General features: G+C 54.7%; 2 protein-coding genes across 6 annotated transcripts in view; one reads left to right on the top strand and one right to left on the bottom strand.

Moving 5' to 3' along the window:
* The window catches only part of Znf318 (zinc finger protein 318), a 70,823-nt gene extending 70,484 nt beyond the window's left edge, over positions 1 to 339 (top strand). The window contains exon 9 of the transcript XR_003378105.1: positions 277 to 339. The gene's annotated coding sequence lies outside the window, so the exon portion shown is untranslated. The remainder of the gene's footprint in view (positions 1 to 276) is intronic.
* Positions 340 to 4,005: 3,666 nt separating this feature from the next.
* Ttbk1 (tau tubulin kinase 1) overlaps positions 4,006 to 23,867 on the bottom strand; it is a 43,917-nt gene continuing 24,055 nt past the window's right edge. For 2 of the 5 annotated variants that reach the window (XM_026785715.1, XM_026785716.1), the window contains exons 14-16: positions 21,993 to 22,271; positions 8,382 to 9,925; positions 4,006 to 7,790 (exon numbers count right to left, since the gene is read on the bottom strand). In XM_026785715.1, the coding sequence (XP_026641516.1) occupies positions 7,406 to 7,790; positions 8,382 to 9,925; positions 21,993 to 22,271 (2,208 nt within the window). In that variant the 3' untranslated portion in view covers positions 4,006 to 7,405. The remainder of the gene's footprint in view (positions 7,791 to 8,381; positions 9,926 to 21,992; positions 22,272 to 23,867) is intronic. The other 3 variants (XM_026785717.1, XM_005359752.3, XM_005359753.3) reach the window with 3 other exon arrangements.

Here is a 23,867-nt window from a genome sequence, read left to right as displayed (position 1 = left end):
GGGTGTAAGCTAGCCAGGCGGCTGGGACAAACAAGGGGCCCTCTCCTTGTAACACACACCCGTGCACATTGCTCATGCTGCTGCCTCAGCTGGGAATGCCCCCTCCTCTTCAGCTGCCCACTTTTATCTGTCCAGGATTTGGTTTGAGAGACACATTTGGATGCAGGTGGTGCTGCGGCTAGGCGAGGGTGCTCAGGGAAGCTAGGGCGAGGATGTGCAGGGAAGCCCAGCCGACTCTTTCTGAGAAACCTGAAACTGCAATTCCTTCTGCTTCAGGTATGCTCAGAGCAGCACAGCGGACAACAGACACCCAGGCACCGCATGCTGGCAGGATAAGGAGCAAGCTGGTAATCTGTGAGCTCATAGGAAGACCTCAGGAGAGAAAGGTGTGCTCCAGCTGGCAGCTCCCATCCCCAAGCGGCATTCATTTGAACCTCCACAGATCTGATTTCTGATTCCAATCCTCCAACAACTGGTTCTGGCAGAAGGATTTATCTAAATGATCTCATCCCACCAACAAGAGGTACGTGAAGACCGTCCCCCACCTCAGGATCTTACTGACCTCCATGTGGAGACTGTCCCCACCCTGAGGTCATACTTAGCTCCGTTCAGCTGCTCCTGTCAGACCTGCCCTGGTGACCCACGGATGGTGACCTCACTGTTCAAATATGATAAGCCAGTCTTCCTCATGAATGCCGGACAGTGGACAGAGACGCACGCCAGACAGGAACAGCGGCCACTGAAGATGGAAGTACAGCCACATCGCCTCGGGGTCCTCCAGCCTCATTTCGTCCATGGTTCTTTGACACAGCAGTCTCAACTGTTTGCTTTTCTTTCTTTTTCTCTTTGGATTTGATAATTTTTGTATCCTATAAAATTCATTGTATAAATATATTTTGCTACACAGTTAATCCCTAAAATATAGTTTATTCATTCATTCATTTGCTTGTTTTTTGAGACAGAGGCTCACTATATTGCCCTGGCTGGGCTGGACCTCACTATGAAGACCAGGCTAGCTTTGAATTCACAAAGATCTGCCTATCTATGCCTCCTGAAATCCTGACTAGTTTGTTTTATCTTGTACATATGTATTTTGAAAGGTAATTTTAAATCTTTGCATGTGTGTCTGTGTATGGTGTGCGTGTGTCTGCACGTGCATCGTGCTTGTGCCCACGCATGTGTGTGTGTAGGATGAAGGCACATATGTGGAAGTCAGAGGAACCCGGGACATTAGTCCTCACTTTCCGTCTCTTGTTCACCACAGGGCATGCCATGCCAGCTGGTCCAGACTGCAGATGCTCAATGAGTGTCTGGCTTTGTGTGCATCTGAGGACCTGATCCATCTTCACGCTTTAGTGGCCACCACTCCACCCAACTTTTCAGTTATAAAACTCTTTTATGTGTACAGGTGTTGTGCCCGCCTGTGTCTTTGCATTTTGTGCACACCTAGAGCCTGCAGAGGCCAGAAAGGGGCCTCGGCTCCCTCTACAGTTGGCAGCACAATTGTAAACTGTCACGTGGTTTCTGGGAGTTGAAACCAGGTCCTCTGGAAGAACAGCCAATACTCTCAGCTGCTGAACCATCTCTCCAGTCCCTCGAACACCTTTTATTTTCTTTTGGAGACAGGGTATCTCTTTAGAACCCTGGTGGTCCTGGAACTTACTACCGACCAGTAGACCACGTTGGCCTTGAACTCACAGAGACCCACCTGCCTCTGCCTCCCAGGTGCTGGGATTAAAGGCACAGTTCAGCTTCCTTGAAAACTTTCAAACATAAAAAATAATTTTTTTTTTAAAGAGGCACATCCAACAAAGAGTCGTTCTTCGTGTTCTCAGGCTGAGCTTCCTGATGGGAAGATGACCTTGAAATTCCAATCCTCCTGCCTCTGCCCTCTGAGTGTACGTCAACACACCCAGTATATGCAGTGCCAGGATTCAAACCCAATGTCTTGTGTATGATAGACTAGCCCTCTACCAAAATGAGCTATATCCCAAGCCCCCAGGAGGTGTATCTACAGACAGAAAGTAGATTGGTGGTAGCCTGAGGCTGTGCGTGCAGTAGAAACGGTGAGTGATGGGCAGGGAATGTTCTACAATTGACTGTGGAAATGGGAACACACTGAGTTGTGTGACTTAAGTTGGAAAGCTATATGTAAGTTATATAACAACAAAATACTTTTTTTTTCAGAGACAGGGTTTCTCTGTGGCTTTGGAGCCTGTCCTGGAACTTGCTCTGTAGACCAGGCTGGCCTTGAACTCAGAGATCTGCCTGCCTCTGCCTCCCAAGTGCTGGAATTAAAGATGTGCACCACCACTGCTCAGCCCAAAATAACTTTCGAAAGATGGAGGAGGTTGGGAAAGATGGCTCAGATGGTAAAGGTACTTGCTGCAATGACCACCTGAGTTTAAATTCTGGGGACCCACGTGGTAGGAGAGAGCTGATCCCTGTAAGTTGTACATGCACACTTTGGCACACATGTGCACACACACACATTTATATATTATATATTTTAATGTATACAAATATGTATATTTACATGTTTTTGTTTAGTTTCTCTTTGTTTTATTTATTTATTTATTTTTGATTTTTTTGAGACAGGGTTTCTCTGTGTAGCTTTGGAACCTGTTCTGGAACTCACTCTGTAGACCAGGCTGGCCTCAAACTCACAGAGATCTGCCTGTCTCTCCCTCCTGAGTGCTGGGATTAAAGGCGTGTGCCACCTCTCTCTGGCCTGATTTAAAAATTAACAATAACAGCTTTGAAATGAAGTGAAGCTGGAGACTGCTCAGCAGGAGAGCACGTGCCTAGCCTGCATAAGACTCTGAATTCAATCCCGGGGTCGCAGGTCGGGGAGGAAGTGTACTTCAGTGCACACTGCTGGAGATAAAGCCATGTTTCTGGACAGCAGATATAATATGCTCCTCTTTTATTTATAAGAAATATATATGGACAGAAAGAGATAGGTATTGTTACAAACATAAAAAAAGGTCCGTGATGGTCCACACCAAGCTGCTCACAGGGCTCTGGCTGGTCAGGGTCATGCACAGGGTTGTCTGTATTTGATATGCTTTTAGCATTTACTACGAGTATGTCCTGCTCCGGACATGTTAAACAAGAAGGAAAGAGAAAGTACATCGGGCCCTGCCAAAGGCCCCAAAGTCCACTGGTATTCAAGTTAGAGGAAAGGGGTCCCAGGAGGCTGAGGTTCTGGATAGCCAAGAGCAGTACCCCAGGGAGAGTGGGCTTTCTAACCTGGATGGTGTCACTTCCCAGCTGTGTGGCCCAGAGCCAGGCCTGGCGAGAAACCGTTTTTGTCCACTAAGCAAAAAGACTCACTTATGGTGAACTTAGGATTCAGAATACAAAGGGTACTTCCTGTCTCTCCCCATGTAATCCTCCCTCATCCAGCCCATCTCCTGTCGGGATCGACACACTCAGCATCCAACTGCCTTGCTGTCCCAAGAGCCTCACGGCCTCACACATTTCTGAGCTGTGGGACTGGCCCGTAAGAACATGAGCTGCTTCCTTCAGTTTGAATCCCTTGACACCCCACAGTGGAGTCCCTGTCACATGTACCACAGTCCCAACCAACGGCCATTAAGACTGCTCGAGTCATTTCTTTTTCTGGTCCACAATCTCTTACCAAAACCATTGCCATCACAGAAGAAGGATAGATGAAATACTTTTTTTAAAGGAAGAAAAGCAGTTCCATGCATAGTCCATATATTATAAATAGGGTCAAGAGCAGTGTCTCATAATCAAAGACATTAATAACACCACCTAACTAAGCATACTCACCTGGGATCCCAGCACTTGGGAGGTTGAAGCAGGAGGATGGCACATTGAGGCCAGCCTGGGCTACCTGGCAAGACTTTGTCTCAAATTTTTTTTTCACTGAAAACATGTATAAGTGAAATTAATAAATATAAACAGCTTGCCATGGCTTTTGGTTTCTTTTTTCTTTCTTTTTTCTTTTCTTTTTTTTTTTTTTTTTTGAGACAGTCTTGCATTTAGCCTAGGCTGGCCTGGAATTTACTGTGTGGTCAAGGCTGACCTTGAACTTTCAAAAAATCCCCCTGCTTTTGGGTCCTGTGGCTACTAGGATTACAGGCCTGAGGCCACCATGCCTGGCTTCTCCATTGGGCGTTGATGCCAAGCGAGCATGTACCACCCAAGGCAAACTCCCACTGTTTTCTCTTCTTGGGTTTCAGATGCGTAGACAAGGCTCTGCAGACACGGTGGGTGACTTTGGACGTGTGTTGTTTTGCGAGTGTACCTGTAGGATAAACTTGCAGATGGGCAGAGGCCGAGTCACAGGCATTGGTCAGGGCGGGTTATGCTGTGGCGTTTGTTGCCTGTGAGCCGCTACACCTTCTGCCTCTTCAGAAACTCACTTCTATCTGCTTCTTCTAGGGCAATGATAGTTTTGCTTCTCTCTTCTCTCTGTGCCAGCCCAAATGGAGTCTACAGCCTTCAGCAAAGACAGCCAAGGAGCCGAGTGCAAGCTTTGCCAGGATAGCTCTTCCTTCTGTGAGACTCTGAACTCATTATGTATACCAGACCTGCACTTCTGCTTCCTTCTCTGTGGAGATGACATCTCTGCCCATTGGCACCATCCGACAGTTTCTCTCCTGCCCACCCCCGCCCTCAGGGGCTGGGCTTTGCCCTGCCCTTCCTAAAGCGAAAAACAAACAGACCAACAAAAAGGTCCACAGGCTTTTTAATGGTGTAATGGCTACTTCCCTTTCGAGACCCCCACCTAGTTATGACAGCGACTTCCAAGGCGTTGATGTCAGGGGCACAGGGTGGGCGGAGGCCATGCAATGACTGGGAGGGGTGGCCAAGGACTGGTACATTCTGTTTGGCATGTAAACATTCTTCTGTTGCTTCCCAGGGAGGGGGAGGGCAACTCCCTGTGCCCCAACATATGCCCAAGGGGCTCAGGAGACTGAGCAAGCCAGGCCCCTCAGGAGGAGCTGGAGAGCCATGTGCCTGGGGCACGGCCCTTCTCCTGTACCCTCTGCACATGGTACGGCTGGGGAGGGAAGGCGCATTAAGGTGAATACACCCCACATCTGAGCCAGTGACTTAAGCAGTCAGGATGGGGACATAAGGGATGGTGGTGGTCGCTTGACACTATCAGAGAGGAGGGGTAGGAGCCTGAAGGGCCTACTGCAGGGTGGATGATTCTCAAAGAACAGGCTTCAGCTGGGGGCAGGACATTGGCTTCCTCTGCCCTGGTTCCTTCCTGGGAGAAGCACTTAGTCCCCTCACCACCCACCTCTGCTGGTCTTCTGTCCCTCTTTCCTCCTCGTCTGATGATACTATTGACTCAGAGGCCTGAGGTTGGGTGGAGCCCTGTAGGGGTCTGGAATCCCAAGGGTAGACTGGAGGCCTGAGGTTGAGTGGAGCCCTGTGGGGGTCAGGAATCCCAAGGGTAGACTGGATATTGCCTCTGCGCCAGCTTGATCGCTGGGTGAAGCTGGGGTGGGGTGACCCTGGGGCTTTCTCAGGCCTCCCTTTCCTCCCATCTCCAAGCCAGGGTGTTGTCGGCCCTCCAGCAGAAGTGAGACTGTGGGGAGCCCTACATTCACGGTTCAGTTGGTGGCAAGGAGCAGGCCCAGGACCTGGGCACCAAGGGTCATGCCCTGGTCCCCACCTGGCATGAACTGATTGTCATTCATAAAAGCCCTGGGTAGGAGGAAGTGAACCCTCTACTCCTCTGCTGGGCTAGAGGGCGACTAGAGGGGGCCTCGGGGTGACAAAGATAACTGAATCCAGAGAGGTTTCCTGAGTGTTCTGGGAGCTTCTACATCAGTGTGGGATAGACCACAAAGACTATCCACCCTGGTGTCCTCCCCAGACTGGTCTGCAGAGCAGCTTTCTTGGCACAGAAGCAACTGCCCAGACCCTCAGAACTCCATGAGGAGTTCAGCCAGCACCAAGCGGCTCCCAGTAGGTCATCTTGGGTGTAGACGTGGCCAGACCGCTGGTCCTCTGAGGCCTCTCTTTCTCCTGAATGTCTTGGTTTGCTCTCTGTCACTCAGGGAAGGACAGGAGGACCAGAACAGGGGATAGAGGCTGTGGGTGCTTTACAGGAGGCCTGCAGGCAGTCCCTGTCCCAGACAGGAGGGGCTGCCTGTCCCTTCTGCAGTCAGGGTGCTGCTTGCCCCAGATGTTAGCAGGCTCCTGATGAGGTGGGCGGGCGAGCTGTGCAGAAGCCAACATGCAGAAGGAGGCCCCATGTCAGGCTAGAGCGGCTCAGCTGTGTGGGCTGGCTCAGAGCAAGAGGGGCCCAGGGAGAACTGGGGTGGGGTGGGGTGGGCACCAGTTAGCATCGCATACAATCTAAGTGAGAAGGGCCTTCTGCCTCCGGGAGCCAGTCTGCCTCATCCTGCTTCCTCTGCTGTGTAAGGGGAGGACGCCTGAGCCAGCCCACTGCCCACAGCAGAGATGGCAGGGTGACCAGGCAGAGTCCCTGAATCTTCAGATGACCAACACACAGCAGGCGATAAGCAGCCACCCCACCTGCGTGGGATTCTGAGAGGAGAGCTGAGTGAAGCTGAGGTTAGACAGAGGAAGGAATTCCTGATGGCAAGGGGTCCTGAGAACCAGAGGACCCGAGAGCATGTAACCGCAAAGCCCCGTTCCAAACTCCCACTGGGAAACACTCACAGGGAGGCAAACTTCCAGATGTCCCATGCATTCCTATTCAGCAAAGGTCGAGAGACCCAGGCAGCAACCCCTCTCGAGAATCATACGATCTCTGCCTCTCATAGAGCTGACTTTAGCCCGACTAGAGGTGTCCCCTTAAACCTAAATAAGCCAACGACCTCTGACTTCCACTTTTCCAATCCCAGCTTGGCCTTTCATTGCCACCATGGCTCCTAGGAGACCGTGGGCGGTCCAGAGACCGCACACTTCTGGAATTTGAGGCTGTTGCTCCTGTTGGGTAGGGTTGGAGGCTGAAGAAGATGGGGATGAGGAAAGGTGGGCCATAAGAGGTGTAAGCAGATGTAAGCCCCTTGGGTGGGGGCATAGAGATCAGCCAAGACCTGGTGGGAGAAGGGGACAGGCCCTAAAAGCTGAGTCTTCAGGCGATAAGTGCTGAGCCTTCCCGGGGCAGAGGATCTGCTGTGAGCCTGTCCCTGCAGTGGGGCGGTAGGAGGGAGGGAGGACGCAGAGAGACGAACTGAGACACGCACCCTCCGGGGTCAGTGGGCTGGCTGGGCTGCAGGGCGCGACGCGTGCTCACGTGCGTCCTGGCGAGTGCAGGCGGGAAGCTGGGGCCGCGGTGGCGCGCGGGCGCGTAAGGCTGTGCTGGAAGCTGCTCCAGTGTGGCCAGCTGCGGGTGGGGACCGGGATGAGGGTAGGGGGTGCCGCAGAGAGCCGCAGGCCGGTGTCATTATCTGTTCCCGGGCCGACCCTCCGAGACTGCCGCCCGGCCTTTGGTTGCTGCGCGCTGAGTCTGCAGTTGTTTCCCTCTGGGTCCTTTCTTGGGGGCCCCTGGGGAGGCCTCGGGCTGAGATCTGGACTGGAGGACCCCCCGAGAGGGAGGGGCGCTGGGCCGAGCTTGATGCGACGGAGAGGAGCTCTCTTTGCGGGGCAGGGACTGGCTCCGCGGGGACCCGCTGGGGTGGCGCGAGGTGGAGGCGGGGAGGCCGGGACTGCGGGGCGCTGCAGGCTTGGAGACTTGGGCGCGAACTGGGCCGGGACCCCGGCTCGCGGAGTGTTTGGGACGGAGGTCAGCAGCAGTGGCCGACCCTGAGGGCTTCTGTAGCTGGAGCCTGCTGAGGGGCAGAAGGCAAGAGAAAAGGACCGGGGTGAGGGACAAGGAGGGACATTTTCAGAATGTCTTTGAGCACTGAGCCCTGCATTGTCAAAGCTGGGAGGGATGGAAGAGGTCAGGCACAGATGAATAAACCGGCCGGTGTTCCACCCTGCAATGCGGGACCTTTTGGGCTATGACTGGAGGTTTTCCTTAAGAGTCATGCGTCATCTTTAAAATTCCCATGGGTTTTGCATTCTAATCTAGAATGTGCTTATGTTAATATCAATACAAAATACTATTTCATGCCAGTTACTGGAGGCCCAAGACTTTTACCCTTTGGTTTCCAATGTCCCGTGGCATACCAGGAACTGTATGTGGGCTCGCTGGTCTCCTGCAGCCTCCCCTGGTCCCACCTCACAGTATCTCCGCTAATCATGCTGTTCCTGTTCCCTTGAGCCCAGTGACAGAGCTGACACTTAAGTCACAAGTAACAGTGCCCAGATGGGAGAGGTATCTGAGGGTGTTATAGCCCCTAACGTTGGTTCTGAGAAGTTCCTGGAAGCCTTCTGTGGCCACTCTACCCACAACCAGTCCTGGCACCGTTTCTCACCTGCTGGTAATGGCCACGTCAGCCGCTGAGGCCGCACCATGGGGTCTGCCAGGAAGCTGCTGCCCTTCCACAGGCGTGGGCACACCGATGGGGCGTGGAATCCGGCTCCGGGTGGTCACTGCCCGCCCAGCCTTCCTAGGCAAGGCTGCTGTGGGCTCTGAGGCAGGTGTATCCTCCTCAGAGCCGGTGCCAGAGAGTGTCTCAGAGGCACGGCGCTGCTCCTCGCTAGAGGAGGACGAGGCTCCTGAGGCCAGCCTCAGCAACAGGCGACCCTGCCTCTTCTCCATCACCAACCGTGCCAGGTCCTGCTGGGGCCTGGCCCTCTTGCTCCACCGCTCTTTGGCCGACAGGGAGCCCGAAGGCTCTGAGCCTGTGTCCTCTTCAGACAACAAGACAGGAATGCGGCTCCTGGGGCGAGAACCTGGCATAGCATGGCGGCTGGGGGAGACAGTGGTCCCTTTCTTGGTGACTGGCTCCAGTGGGGATGCTGGAGCTGGCCCCTCAGCAAGGGCTGCGCCATTGGGCAACGAGTCTGTGACTACTGAGGGTGTTTCCCCCGGAAAGCCAGACAGGACACAACTCTCTGTCTCAGTTCCATCCAGCCCTGACAAAGCCAGGCCATTCTCCAGAGGCACTGGGGCCCCCTCCTCTGCAGTGGCCCCCTCAGAGAGCATCTCCAGGCCCAGCTCACCCCCAGTGCTGAACTCGTCTGGCCTGGAGGCCTGTCCTCCGGAAGACATGACATTGAGGTGGGATTTCTCCGCAATGTGAACAAAGGTCCTCTCGACTTTGGTGAAGGGTGAGGAGGTGACTGCCACCGCCCCACCAGTGGCCACTGGCCCAACCCCTAGCCCTGCTCCAGGTCCTGAGGGTTTGGGTTCAGACTTGAGGATAGAGGACAGGGTGCCCGGCTCCGATACATCCAGCTGACTTCCAGTAGGCTGGGGCTGCTCCTGCTGAGGGGTGAGCGCTGCCAAGGTGCCCAGATCAGGGTCAGGGGCCAGTTCGGCAGTGACTGGCGACTTCTTCATGTCGCCAGGGGAGACGAGCACCAGCGTTTTGGAGCCCTCCTCAGGCTCCAGGTCCCCATCAGCCACGGACCGGCCCCTGACCTCTTTCTGATCATCAGCCAGCAGTGTGGATGGGGCCCCCTCCTGGCTCCGTTCAGTGCTCCGCTCGCTGGCCTCACTGCTAGAACCACTCCGAGGCCCCAGCACCTCCCCCAGGGCCCCTGCCTCCTCCTCCTCCTCTTCATCTTCCTCCTCCTCTTCCTCCTCTTCTTCTTCGTCTTCTTCCTCCTCCTCTTCTTCTTCCTCCTCCTCCTCTTCTCCCTCCTTTCCATTGGCCTGAGGCTGAAAGGGAGCCAAGGGGACTTGTGGGGCGGTAAGCAGCATGTGCGAGAAGCCCACCCTCCGGACCCTGTTCAGCAGCCGGGCCCGTTCTCGATAATCAGAGAGGTCTCTCTTGAAGTCCTGGTAGGGCAAGCCCAGAGGCGCAGCTCGGGGGAGTCCATTCACCTCAAGTGGGGGCGCCACAGAGAACACCTGTAAGGGGCACACACAGGGACCCACTGAGGTCACCCACCCTCCTGGGCCCCAGGAGGCCTCACCTGTACCCTATATCAGGAGACCCCCCCCACCAGGGATACCTGCCAGAAGGTAGACAATGGGTCCTCAGGCACTAGAATGATCCCTGGCTCCCAGTAAGGCTCAGGGAATCCCGGTCTGAGGGACAGATCCCAGTGACTCTTCTCTCTCCCTACCCTCTCCTCCCCTCATCAGACAAAGTCAACTTTCGGGTATGAAAATAGCAGAAAATAGCCAAAAAGAGAGAGCATCTGAGAAACTGGGGGGGGGGGTGACTGCGTCACTTTCTGGGACTTCTCTATGCTCACAGATGTCCAGGGCGGGGTCTCTGTAGCCGCCATCCTCCCACACTGCAGTGCGAGCAGGGGAGCACTACCCTCTTCCTCCTGTCCTCCTCTGGCCTGTCAGCCAGAACTATGTTCAGCCCTATCTCCCAGGAACTCAGGTAAGTTTTCCTCTCTGTGGATGGATCCTTTGGCAACCCCATCATGGCTGAACCTCTTCTGGCTGTTAGACTTCCCCCATATCCTCTCTATTTCCTCTCTTCTGGAAAGGCCTGTCCTCCTTGGCAGAACTGACTCTCCTACACACTTGGTCTGTCTGTGCCCCCAGGCCATTCAACAGCACCCTCAGATGAGGATGTGCCCCCTCCCACATCACAGAACTATATAACCATCTCAGTGTCTGCCCCCCACAGAGTGCCCATGGATCTTTTCCCTGCCAGTTTAGTATTCCACAGCCACCAACCTGTTGTCTCAGTTCTGGCCTGGCCAGCCATGTTCCTTACAACTGCCTGATTGAACTTCCTGAAACTCAGATCCCATTGATCTCTGCAGTGGTCATGATGGTGCGTGTAGGACGGTAGCCACCTCCCACCCCCACCTGCATCCTACCTTCTCCTTACTACCCCGCCCCTGCCCCATTTAAGCTCTAGCCATTGGATGTTATCAGCATCTCCCTGGGTGAGTCATGTGTCTCATGCTTGGGTCCTCATGACAAATCCCCATTGTCTTTCAACAGTTCTCCAAGCCTCCTGTTCATCAGCTTCCCTTTCTCCCTGTTTGCAGATCCTTCTACGTGTTTCTCTGGCGCTCTCTCTCTCTCTCTCTCTCTCTCTCTCTCTCTCTCTCTCCCTCTCCTTCTCCCTCTCCCTCTCTTGTAAATGAAGTCCCTGGGGGGGGGGGTTCTTGTTGTTCATTCATTCAGGAGTCCTTAACCGCCTGCGGTGGTGCACACTCGTAACCCCAGCTCTCAGGAAGCAGAGCAGGAGTTCAAGGCTAGACGTGGCAGCAGAGTGACCTTGAGGTCAGCCTGAGCTATTGCCGACAGTGTTTTTAAAATGACCGGGGGTCATGGGGATCCACCCCTAAACAGAGAACTGTAGACAACTAAAGACAGCTGAGAGGCAGAATTGCTCTTTCCCAGGGATCAGCTCAGATTGCCTATCTGATACAAAGCAGCCAGCCCTGAACAGACAGGCAATGCTAAATAAAGTTTCTATATTCATGTGTGTGTGCCCATGTGTGTATAAGAAAAAAGGTCAAAGAAACTAGGCCATCAATTTAAAAGAGTAAGATAGGATACAGGAGGAATTGGAGGGAGGAAAGGGAAGGGGAAATGATGTCATTATATTTCAATTTAAAAAAAAAAAGAATGGGAGCTGGGGGCAGATGACTCAGTTGGTAAAGTGTTTGTCACCTAAGCTTGAGCCAGGTGCGTGGTGTGCCCTTGTAATCCCAGTGCTGGGGAGAGAGAGACAGGTGGGTTTCTGGATCTCACTGGCCAGCCTGCCCAGCCTAGTCTGCAAGTCCCAGACCCAGTGAGAGACCCTGTACCCAAACCCACACTGGATTGCTCAGGAATGATGACTAAGGTTGATATCCAGTTTGCACACATACACAAAGTGTCCTGGTTGCTGCGTTTTACGTTAGAAATCTCTGGGTCAGGTAGTTAATAAAGCAGACATGCATTTATTTGAGTGGAGCAAGGGATCGCCACACAAGGAAAAGAACTGGGCATAATGCACACCCCCACAAAGGTTCTGAGCATAAGGGGTCAGGCTTGCAGACAGCTCAGAGTATCTGCCCACTCCCCTTTGCTCTGCTCACCCTAGTTTATGGACCACGACCCCTCCCAACCTCACCATGACTTTTGGAGTGTAGGCAAAGGAAATGCCCAGGCGGTAGCATTTGGTTTGAGCATTTGCTCAGCGTTTGGTCTGAGGCTGGCGGAGAATGAGATTGGGGTCTTCAAGGCTGAGCATCCGTCCAACTGGTGCTTCCCCTCCTCAGCTCCCACCATCTGCTGCATAATCTACTGCCTTTGAGGACTCAGTGTGGGAGTAATAGTAGGAAGATAGCCTAGGGCAGGTGTGCCAGCACACACCTGTAACCCTAACACTGAGGACACCGAGGCTGGAAGATTGCTGGGAGTCTGCAGGCAACCTGGGCTACTTAGTGAAATCAAGGACAGCCAAGGCTAGATGGTGGGACTGTCTTAAGAACACCAAAAGAGGGGATGGGGAGAGGGCTCAGTGGTAACATACTTGCATAGACATGGGGACCTGACTGATCACTAGTGCCCAAGCAAAAACCCAGCATGTAGTGGCACCTGCCTGGAGGGTGGATGGAGACAGCCTGGGGTGGGGGTGGAGACAGGGAAACTTCCCTAGCTGGCTGACCAATCAGTCTAACCAATAGATGAGCTCTAGATTCAGAGAGAAACCCTGCCTTGAAAAATGAGGTGGAGGGTCTGGAGAGATGGCTCAGCAGTTGGGAGCACTTGCTGCTCTTGCGGAGAACCCAGGATGGTTCCCAGCACTCGTGTGGTGGCTCCATAGTTCCAGTTCCAGGAAATCTGGTGCCCTCTTCTGACCTCTGTGGGCCTCAGGCACACACGGTGCACATACATACATGCAGGCAAACATTCATGCACATAGAATAAATAAATCGGGGTTTTGTTCTTAAAGTAAGTTGGAAAGTGATAGAGGAAAATGCCTGACTTTGACCTCTGATCTCCACGTTCATGTGTGCACTGTTGTGTAAACGCCTGTGCCTTGGTCACTGTCCTCCTTACATCCTGCTGAAGTCCCCAGTAGCTGTTTTCTTTTTGTCCACACTATCTTTCCATTCTTCATGTCATCACTCACCTAGCAAACACACCAAGGTACTGACTGTGCTGTGCCCCCATGATACGCCTGCCAGTGTTAGAGCTATGGAGAACAGCTGGGCAAGTGGGCAGAGCTGCTCCAGGGGCGATGGGGATCACGGCCAGGCAAATGCACTGACAGCCAAGGACAGGAAGATACTTGGGAGCTTCACGCAGGCCTTCCCACCCAGCGCCAGACTCGCACGACCCCTCAGCACCTCCCTACTGAACAGCTGCTGACTTTTCTTACCCCATTTCTGAGGTCTTGAATGATTCTGTTTAGGACCACCTTTCTCCTACACCTGGTTCCATGCTGGTGACACCCACCCCTCCCAGCAGCTGGATAACGCAGGAAAAGTCTTCGCCTTCCATCTGGGCTCCTTTACCCTAGTTGTCTGGGAAGGAGGAGAACTGAGGGCCAACCAGGCCAGCGAGGCAGCAAGAGCTGCTGACCAAGCACTGGGTCAAACTGGAAAATGTGTTGACAAGGGCTACCAAGACCCTGAATTCCCTAGTGCCTGTCTCACACACAGGAGAATGGAGGACCTTCTGCATTTGGAGGTCGGGGAAGGAGCTGCAGATCTCAGAGCTATGCCAACATGATCAGGGCCACCCACACTAGCCTGGGTACACTGGGTTTTCTGTTTACATCCTCCTGGCCCCTCTCCCGTCTACTATCCTGTTAGGAAGGAGTTCCCGCCTCAGACAAGACCAGAGCCTCTTCCTGCCTCTCCCGGGATGGCTAGTGAGCTATTTGCCCTCTTAGCTACCGGTCTGCTGGGGTCCAGGACACTGTGCTTGGCCATGGGAGCCTGAGGAAACTGTGAGAGAGGCAGTACTGTGGGGAGGCTGCAGCCCAGCTCTGAGGAGTGCTGGCGAGTGGCAGCTGACTTCAGGAGATCACATCTTTCACCAGGGCAGTGACCTTTATGATTCTCCCTCGTTCGTGTAGGCGCCCAGACCCTGCCCTGGCACTACTCATCCTGCTGATTTGAAGCTCCCTGGTTGCCAGGCATGGTGGCACACAGCTTTAATCCCAGTACTGGGGAGGCAGAGGCCAGGGGTCTCTTGTGAGTACAAGGTCAGCCTGGTCTACATAGTAAGTTCCAGACCAAACAAGACCCCATAGTGAGAGTGAGACTGTTTCAAAGGCAACAAAACAAAAACCCCAGCTCTGGGTGATCCAGAGTTCATCAGAAGGTGGTTTGGGCTGCTTTATGACCCGTGGGGAAGCAGGCCATTCAAGCCTAGATCCTCAGAGCTAGCAAAAGCCCCAGGTTTCTGCTCTCTCCACTGTTCCCTGAGGCCTGAAGCTCTCCCCTTTGAAGTCAATGTCCACTCCCTCAGGGCCACCTGCAAAGAAGGGGAAATGGCTAAACTTGGTCTCCCTTTCTCTGTTTGCCCAGGAAGAACTTGTGACAATGGCCCTAAAGGCCTTTCATTCCAGCTCATTCCAAAGCTCACACAGGGTGCACGAGGTGACTCTCTTGCCTGGATCCTGGCCAAGCCGTACCTGGAAATACACTCCAGCTCAAAGTCCCAATGTTGTGGGGTGTGAAACAGGCTGAGCGACAAAAGCCAAAGGGTTAGCTGGCACCCCCCCCCCCACACACACACACTGACCAGGGGAGGGATGTGTGCCTTTTAGGGCTGCCTCTGTTCCGGAAGGTGGAACATGCTCCTCCACCCTGGCCCCCAGCCATGCAGCAATGCCAGGCCTGAGAGGAAAGGCCATGAAGACCACCTAGTCACTGGCAGCTATTCCACCACATCTGCTGCCTCACTGGCCTGCCTCAGTCTACCTGCTCTCCCCCCTGAGTGTTTCTGAATGCAAAGAGCCCTCCCTCCACTCCACCCCCCCCAAGAAAGAAACCCTGCCCCCAAGATGGCTACTCTGGCCAGGGAGGAGGAAGATGGAAACAAGGCTACCAGGTCTACTCAGACCTCACACACATGACTAGATCTCAATGTCTCCCTCCACATGCTCCCCTCATCTGCTCTAGAATACAGAGCCAACAAGTATGTGGGGGAGGGGCTTCTGAAGCCCCTGGGAAGTAGGAACTTTGGTTGTCCGGGGGAACTCACACACTAGCCAGAACCTGTCCCAGTCAGCCCCGGGGCGGGGCGTCAATATACTAGCTCCTGTCTTCTGCCCAGCCAAGGTGAGGGACAAAAGAGGGAGGACAGAGAGGAGAGTCAGCCTACTTCTGTGGTTCTGGCCTTCTTAGGGTCCAGGCCCTTTCACTGCCTCCACACCCTGAGCTAAATCTGCACGGGTGCTGCTCCTCGGGCAGAAGGGGAGCAAGGACTTGTAGCAGCGCTCCTGCTCCTTGGGCACGGGGCTCTCAGGCATTCCCGCAAGTGGGACCTAACCTTCCAATCGCATTTCTTTCTGACCAGTTAGCAACAGAGGCTGGGTCCCAGAGACCAGAGGCCATTCACCACTTTCTCCCACGAAAGGAGGCGCGGGGGGGGGGGGGAGAGGAGCAACTCGAGCCCAGCTGATCGGCATGCCCAGTCCTTCGACAACCAGCCCAACCCTTGCCCTCCACTCTGCCCCCGGAACTGAGGTCCTCATGGACCTGAGTGGGGCGGTGAAAGAAAGCAGGCCAAGGCAAAGGTTCCTGGAAGGCGTCTTTAATTAGGATTTGGTAGTACACAAGCTCTCCGGATTGTCTGCATGAACACACAGGGACTTTAAAAGGCACAAGATCCCTCGCACAGCGACGCCTGACGGCGGGGCGCCCCCACCCCCGCCCGTGCCCAGCCGTGTGCGCGTGGGTGCGTGTCCGTGTCCCACCCCCGTGGCGGCGTCGCGCGTGTGCGTGTCGGTTTCAAGTGTTGGATTTGTACAGTACTCGCAGTCTGGGGTGGGGGTGGGGGGCTCAGTGCATGCTTTTCTACCCGGGTCCGGGGCCCCTGACGCCGCTATATACACTAAGGAGGACGCACCCCGGAGAGAAAGAGGAAAAAAAAGAGAAAAGAAAAAGAAAACGAAGAAAAGAAAGAAAAGAAAAAGCGTCCCATCTTCGTGTGTGTGGTTTTGAGTTTCTCGTGCATGCTTAGGCTGGCCGGGGTAAGGGAATAGTGCAAGCGTATAATACAGTATTATTGCAATACAAAAGGGAGTTGAGGAAAGACGGGATGAGAGGGAGGGGTGCTCAGGATTAAACCGGCTGGGACTGGAGACCTCCGGGAGGGTCTTCTTGTCAACCACCCTCCCATCCCTCGCCTCACCCCATCCCCGGGAGGGGAATAAGGGGTGTTTGTAGGGAGGGAGCTCAGTTAGGTCCTGGGGCTGAGTTTCCCCAAACCACCGGTCCCACCTTTCACGGGGCAGGGGCCAGCCCCTCTCTGTCAATACTGCCAACTCCAGGGGCCCTGGAACCCGCCCCTTCCCCCACGGAAGCCCCCCCACCTGGGGGAGGGGGGTCGACGGAGCAAGTGCAAAGGAAGCAGATGTTGGTCCCTGAGTTTTATTTTCGGGGATGGGGGTTGGGGGGAGAGTTGGAAATGGGGGCATGTTTGGGGAGCCCCCAGGGCCCTTAGTAGCATATGGGGTGGGATGGGACAAGGGAGACGGACTGGACATGGGCAAAAGGAAGTGGGGTTGGGTGGCTCTGAGAGACCTGGGCTCAAAGTTTGGCTCCCCCCTCAACTCTGGGCTCTTTGGCATCCATTTGCAAGGCCAAGGGTAGGGACAACCCTATGGGCGGTGAGGTAACCGGAATGGGGATAGTGGGGTTGGGCTCTTGGAGCCAGCTTTTCCCACATCCCCTCCCCCCGCCCCTGGTCTGCACCCTAACCCTGGAAGCACTCAGGGGCGAGTCCCCCACTCGTCCCCACCTTGCCGTCCAGGCCAGGGATCCAGCGGCCGCGAGCCGGCAGAAATGAAAAGCAAACAAAACTGTGAGCGAAGGCGGACGGCGGGGGCGCTAACCCAAGAGAAGAATTTTAGCAGCAGACAGCTTGGCGGGGCGGAGACCAGCTGGGGTCCCGGCCAGGCGGGGCGCGGGGAGGGGCGGGGACTCCGAGGCCGGAGGTACCCGGGGCACGCCAAGTAGCAGCTGGTTAAAAAGACCGAACGTACATTCGAGGTGCGGCGCGGCTGCAGGGGTTGGGGTGGGGTGGGTGGGAGGACGGGCCCCGGGGCGGGGACAGTGCTGGAGCGGGCAACAGACGTCCCCCTTACAGTTAGAAATCCGCAACAGGGGTTCGGGTGTGCTCCGGGTCGGGCTGCTAAGTTTGCTGTCCGGAGAGTGGGTGAAGTGTACGCGAGGCTGCGGAGTGTGAGCGTGCGTGTGCGTGGGTGGTCATTCTCCCCACCGACAGCCTGTGCAGGATCCGAGGGCAAGTGGTGGAGTGAAGGAAAACCCAGGGAAAGGAGAGGGCTAAGGAAGGTACCCCAATTCCTTCCCCCACCACTTCTTAGGTGGGCTCAGGGGCCTCCCAGGTTGGGAAGCCCACTGAGTATGTGTGGGGTTATCTGAGGGAGATGGTCCTCAGCCTTGGGGCCTCTCCCTTAGGGAGAAGGATACCTTAAATGTCAATACCTTAAATGTCAGACGGTATGGGGTGGGCATGGCTCCTGCCCTGCAGTTAGGACTGTGTCGTATCTAAGTGGAGATTGAGGTACAGCAGAAATTACCCTTAGATGTCTACACTTGCACCCCAATTGCCATATCAACTCAAGGACAGCAGAGAACAATCCTCTGTGTCCCCAGCCTCAACAGAGCTCCCCAACCTCCAATGGGAGCCGCATCTTCCCCAAGCATGCTTTCTCCCCAAACCACCCATTAACACTGACAGCTTCTTCTATCCTCAAAGGCCCAGGCTCCCCCACCTCTGCCTGAACAGACAGCACCGCCCTGCCCCAGAAAGAGACCAAGACAGGGCAGAGGACAGAGGTAGGAAGGAGGGTGCTGGGACCAGGCTGGCTCAGAGGTGCCACCCTACAACCCACTGAGAAGGACTGGGTCTGTTTTCCCTCTAACTAGAAAGGAGGAGAGAGATTATTGGGTTCAGGGTTAGTGTTGGGCTGGATGCTGAGTGGTTATTGCTGTGACCCAAGCTGCCTTGAGTGTATGGGGTAAATATTAATTATGAAGAATTTAATATAGTATTTTTCACTGACCTACAGACCTCAGGGCACACCCTCTCCCATTTAGAAAATACTGGCCCTATCTACTCCACTCACAATGAAAAAATCCAATGGCTCCACACACAGAGTTCACCACGGCAACATGCACACTAGCACACACACACACACGCACGCACGCACGCACACACCACCACCACCACCACGCTCCATTAGCAGCTACCTTTCTAAGCAGCTGCCTGGCTTGAGTTGCTTTGAGAGCTGCGATCCTGGACAGAGGTTGCAGTGGGGAGTTCTCAGAGTTAGGTCACCCGCTCTCTCTTCCAGAAACTGCCGTGTGTGTGTGTGTGTGTGTGTGTGTGTGTGTGTGTGTGTGCGCGCGCGCCATAGCTCAAGAGGTCACAAAGATTGGAAGACAGTGACAACAGCTGGTTGAGCTGCAGAGGGTGGGAGTTTGATTTATGGTAAACTTACTGCCACTGTTTGGCCTCCTGTGTGAGTTGGTGCACCCTCTCAAAGTCCCCTGTCTGTACTCAGGGAGTGATGCCCATTTCTGCTGAGCCCGACCCCTATCGCCCCTCCAGCGGGACTAAAGTCAGGGTTCTTACGGTATCTTAGTCTGCCCACCTAATCTTCAGCGCTGCTATCCAACTCTTGGGCAATGTGAGATCAATGGTGGTCGTGGGATGAAGACAGAGTCTAACCAACGGAGCCTGCTGCTCTGGGCTGCCTCAGAGCCGAATGCGGTTCCATAACAGGTGTGACTGGGAAGGAAGGAGAGATGCCGAGGGGATCAGCAGGAAAACGACATCCAGACTAAAATAGCTAAAGCTTCCCAGGGAACGAGAGCTCAGTTACTCAGCATCAGGTGGCTTTTCTATTAATTTATGTTCCTGTAAAGGGAATATATGATTAATCCATTAAAGGCTACGGTAACACTGGGATCTATCTCCTAGGTTAGTATGGGGTTCAAGTGAGTTAATTTTGTCAAGTGCTCAGATCATGGCCTGGCACGTGGGAAGCGCTGTGTGACGACGAGATGAACTACAAAATGCCCGCAGACACAACTGTGTGCAAGGTGTGAGTGCGAAAACACCACGCTCTGAGCGTGGCCAGGGGTGCTGCCCACCGGCAAAGCTGGCGTTGGAGAAGCTGTGTCCGCCCCCCAGCGGACACTCACTTTTCCAACACTCTGGGAAATTCTACAGAAGGAAAGGGTCTGACACCGCTATAGGCTCTCAGCTTGTCCCTCCATGCATGGGACCCAGAGACTTGGCCCCAGACCGTGCAGCCCTCCACCCAGTTCCACACGACCCTGTTCTAACTAACACAGGTCAGAGCAGCCCCGCCCCAAACACAGCTCTATCAAGATCACGGCTGGCGAGCTTACAAAGTCCTCCACCACAGAGGCCAGTTCACAAGGATGCCTTCTGGAGGGCCAGACATTTTGAATGGTGGCCTGGCTTTCAAGGACACCTGCCTTCCTACAAATGTTGTCCTTTGTGACTGAGAGATGGGGACAGATCCCCATCCCTAGAAGCTTGGGAAACAGTTATATGTTATATAATGCTAAAACTGAGACTCAAGTCAAGCCATTATCTTTGATAAGCCTTAAGGCACTTGGGGATCTTGAAACACCTCAGGGACAATTCCAGTCACTGAGGTGAAACTGTTCAGGTCTGGTGGTGGAGCCCTCTGGAAAGGAATGCCAGATAGCAAAGTACTTGGTGCCAAGAAATCCCAGTGCTAACGAAGAGAACCCCTGCCGTCACGGGGGTGGGGGAGGGTGGTGTGGAGGGCAAAGGTTAAGGGGAGGGGGAAGCAGCGCTGGAAGCAGGGAGGGGCTGCTGTGTAGCCCCGCCCCCTCCCTTGTGCTTTGTGTTTCAGTTCTTTCTCTAGGAGTCTCCCTGGACTCCCTCCCCCAACTCCTGCCTGGGCAGAAGGCAAAGCCATCCAGAAGAGCCAAGAGGACAAGAGAGCCCTGGGATTGTGGACATTGAAAAGTGAGCAGCCTGGCTTGAGGAAGACATATAATTAGAACTAGGGTCTGGTTTGGTTGCTACATGGAAAAGATGCTCTTGGCACAGGCATTAGTGTTTAAAACTGTAGGAACCACTCTCAGGCTGCTGAGCCACAGCACAATGCTGGCCATGTGCATACGTGGAAAGTTTGACTCCTGGCCACCGCCCACTAGATTGAAGTGTCCCCATATTGGTTCAGGGGCCCTAAGACCGCTACTAAAATCAGGGGTATTTAAGGAAATTGATGGGCCACACAGTTGGGAAAAAAACAGGTCAGAGAGAAAATACATAAAGAGAAGAGTAGAGCAGAAGCAAGACCTAGGAAGCTACCAAGGACACACACACGCACACACACATATACACACTACACACACACGCAGGCACACACACACTACACACACACAGGCACACACGCGTGTGCACACACACTACACACACACAGGCACACACGCGCACACAGCTGCAGCACCGTGTAACTTCAGTAGGTGCTGGTCATACCAGAATCTATGTAAATAGCATTCTCTGGAATTGTGCACGACACAGCCTGAGCATTCACCCCTGACAGCCCTGCTGTGTGCACACGCATGGATTAGCACAACTCACATGGGTACATGTATCCCCGCAAACATGGTCTGCAAACTCCCTAGCCTCCTCTCCTCCCCAGCCAGGCGTTACCCTTTCTGGCAGCCTCCTCACCGCCATTCCCTAAGCCTCGCTGGCTGCCGTGGGCAGGAATGAAGATGGGAAAAGGTGGGGTCCCTGCAGTGACAGGTTGGGGAACTGAGGAGTGCATGAAGGTAAGGGGACAGTCGGGTACTTGCCCAGGAGTGTCTAGGTCCCCTTCTGGCTGCCTACCTTGTGTCCAGTCTGCACCACACCTCTGAGAGTGGCAGACCTGAGCTGTCTGTCTGGGATCTGTTCTGAGAGATGTCCCTGTGCCTACAATCTCCTTTACCCCGTTCTCCATATTGCCTGCAGGTCGCTGGGAACCCCTCTATCCATGCCCAGCTCTGAGGACAGGGCAGTCAAATCTCTCGGGGAGCGACACATGGGGTCTTGGGGATGCCGTGGTGACCATGAACCCAGCCTGCGCCTGTGGGGTAAGATGTGGAAGAAAAGGGAGGGACTCTGACTTGGTGGTGTTGCCATGGGAAATGTTCACTAGGTCGCAGGGCTGTCCACTCTCCATCACTGAGTACAGACATTTCCCCACCACACCCCAAGCTGGATTTGACCAGCCTCCATCACATTCCTATTCCAGGTCAACTAAACAGACGCAGGCGCACCTCTGCTAAGGTTCGACTCCGGCCAACCCCTTAGGGGTGGATCCGACCCAGACCCGCAAAGACACAGAGTAAACAGAACCTGACCCCACAGCCAGATTGTGCCTCAGCTCCCCCACATCTTGGTTTCCCCTGGACTCTGGAGCCGCTGGTTGCTCCATCTCAGAGCCCCCGTCCTGTCCAGCTGCACCAGCACACCACCCCTCCCTGCACCATTTTGTCTGGCCCCTAGCAAAGGAGCCCACCCCGGACCGAGACTCTGGGAACAGAGCCTCTGGTGGGGCGGGAGTTTTACAGTATCTCGGGCCGACCTTCTAGGGAGCGTATTGCACGTGGGTGGGATGGGCTGTGTGGCCTGTGATTATTGCGTCCTGGGAAGGAACCATGGTCTCTGTCTGCTCCCCAGCCCCCCCCACCTGCCCCCTCCAGGAGGGGGGGGGCCCAGCCTAGGTCTTGTGGGTGAACCGTGCCCACACCTGCTGCAGCTGGGACCGCGAGATGCGGAGCACCGAGGGCACGAGTCTGTGGTTGCCGGCGGCCAGGGGCGCGTGGCGCCGATGGGGAGCACGCACGGGGCTGCTCTCGGCCGAGCGGCTGCGCTGAATGAGGGAACCGGAGGAGCCCGAGGAGCCGCCGCCGCCGGGGTGAGGGTAGTGCTCCGTCTCCAGCGTGGAGGAGGAGAACACGGAGGACGCCAGTCGTCGCAGGGGGCTGTACCGCGGGAGGGAGTGCCCCGAGAGTCTGTCCTCCTCCAACTGAAAGAGACCAAGAGAGTGGAGGAAAAAGAGGCATCAGGCACAGACTGGACAGCTCTTCTCGGGGGGCCACCCACCGCTCACAGCCCCTGCGGCACCGGCGTCCCTGGCAGGGGGCGGATGGCGCTGGAGGAGGGGGCTGCAGGCTGCCCACCCAAGGTCCAGCCTCGGAACTGCCAGCGCCCTGCCCACCTCCTCCTCTCACAGCGCGGTCTCTGGGTGAGAGACCTCGTTCACTCACCTCCTTCCGGAAGCCTCTGGGCTTAGTCCCGTCTAGCACTGGGCTCCCACTGTGCTCGAACCTTCCTGTCAGGAAGGCCCTTTTGTTGCGTCTTTTAGTCAAGCCCCCACCCAAGGGCCAGGCCGCTAACCTAACCACACTCCACACTCCTCCAGATCATTTTTAACATATTTGCAGTGCTGGAGCTTCAGTCGGGGTCTCCTGCTTGCTAAGCAAGTGCTTTGTCAATGAGCAATGACCCCCAGCCCTCCTCAGGAGATTTAAAACAGCTGCTGCTCCCTCCTTGTTACTCTCAGCCTCCTTATGGGAGGTGTCGGGTTCTCAGGGACAGTGTGGGTGGACTCTGGAGTCCAAATACTCAACGTCTTATTTGCAAGAAGTCAAGAGAGTGTTTTGTTTGTTTTGCAGTTCTGGGGACCGAACCCAGGGCCCTGTACTTGCTAGGCAAAATCTCTACCAGGAAAGCTTTTTGGTTTTTTGTTTTGTTTTTGAGATAGGGTCTCATTCTGTAGCCCACACTAGCCTAAAACGCACTATTTAGCCCAGGCTGGCCTCTAACTCTTAGTACTCCTCCTGGGTCTGCCTTCCAGGAAGCAGCATGACATACACGAGGCATCAACCCAAAGATGTCTTAACCCCAACTCTGTCACTTACAGCTGGGTGACCCTTGACCTCAGTTCTCTGTGCCTCAAGCTCTTCCCCTGTAAGATGGAGTCAAAGTAGCTGCCACCTCCTAGGCTTTGAGGACCAGATATGCAGGACACTTACAGCCGTGAGAGACTGCCTGTTCAGGAGCCCATAGAAGACAGTCCTCAGAATGGCAGCCCCAGAGTTTGCTGAGCTGGGATAGGGCGCTACAAAGTTGGTGGTGGCCATAGGAACCCTATCTCTGTGCCTTCTGTCTCCAGGGGGACAGGGAACATGTTCCAGGCACATGGGAACGGGCATGGTGGCCTGGTGTCCACAGACTTTGCCTCTCCTTACCCCTGGCTCTCTTGGTGGCTCTGAGGACTGAGTGATGGAGGAGACCCCTGGGAAGGGGGCTGTAGCCACCCTGCTCTGGTATGCCTTGCTGAGTTAGCCGGGAGGCGGTCACAAGAGACCTCCTTCGGCGAGGAGGCAAGGTTAACATTCTAACTTCATCATCTGCTCCACCCCACACCAGTCTGCTCCCTCTGTCAGCTTCTCTGGGAGCCAAGTTCGGGCTCCTTATTTTCTAGTTTGCAGTGAGAGAGGGCTAAGGTGCTCTCAGAGCACATGAGGGGCCTTGAGTACAATATCAGAGTTTGTTCTCCATCAAAGAGGTCTTAGAAGCTGGAGCTGGATCCCAGCATGCTCTCTGCTGCAGGCTCACT

The sequence above is a fragment of the Microtus ochrogaster genome, linkage group LG2 (assembly GCF_000317375.1).
Source record: "Microtus ochrogaster isolate Prairie Vole_2 linkage group LG2, MicOch1.0, whole genome shotgun sequence".
Lineage (NCBI taxonomy): Eukaryota > Metazoa > Chordata > Mammalia > Rodentia > Cricetidae > Microtus > Microtus ochrogaster.
The sequence above is the reverse complement of the archived record's forward strand: the minus strand, read 5'-3'. Positions and strand labels throughout refer to the sequence as shown.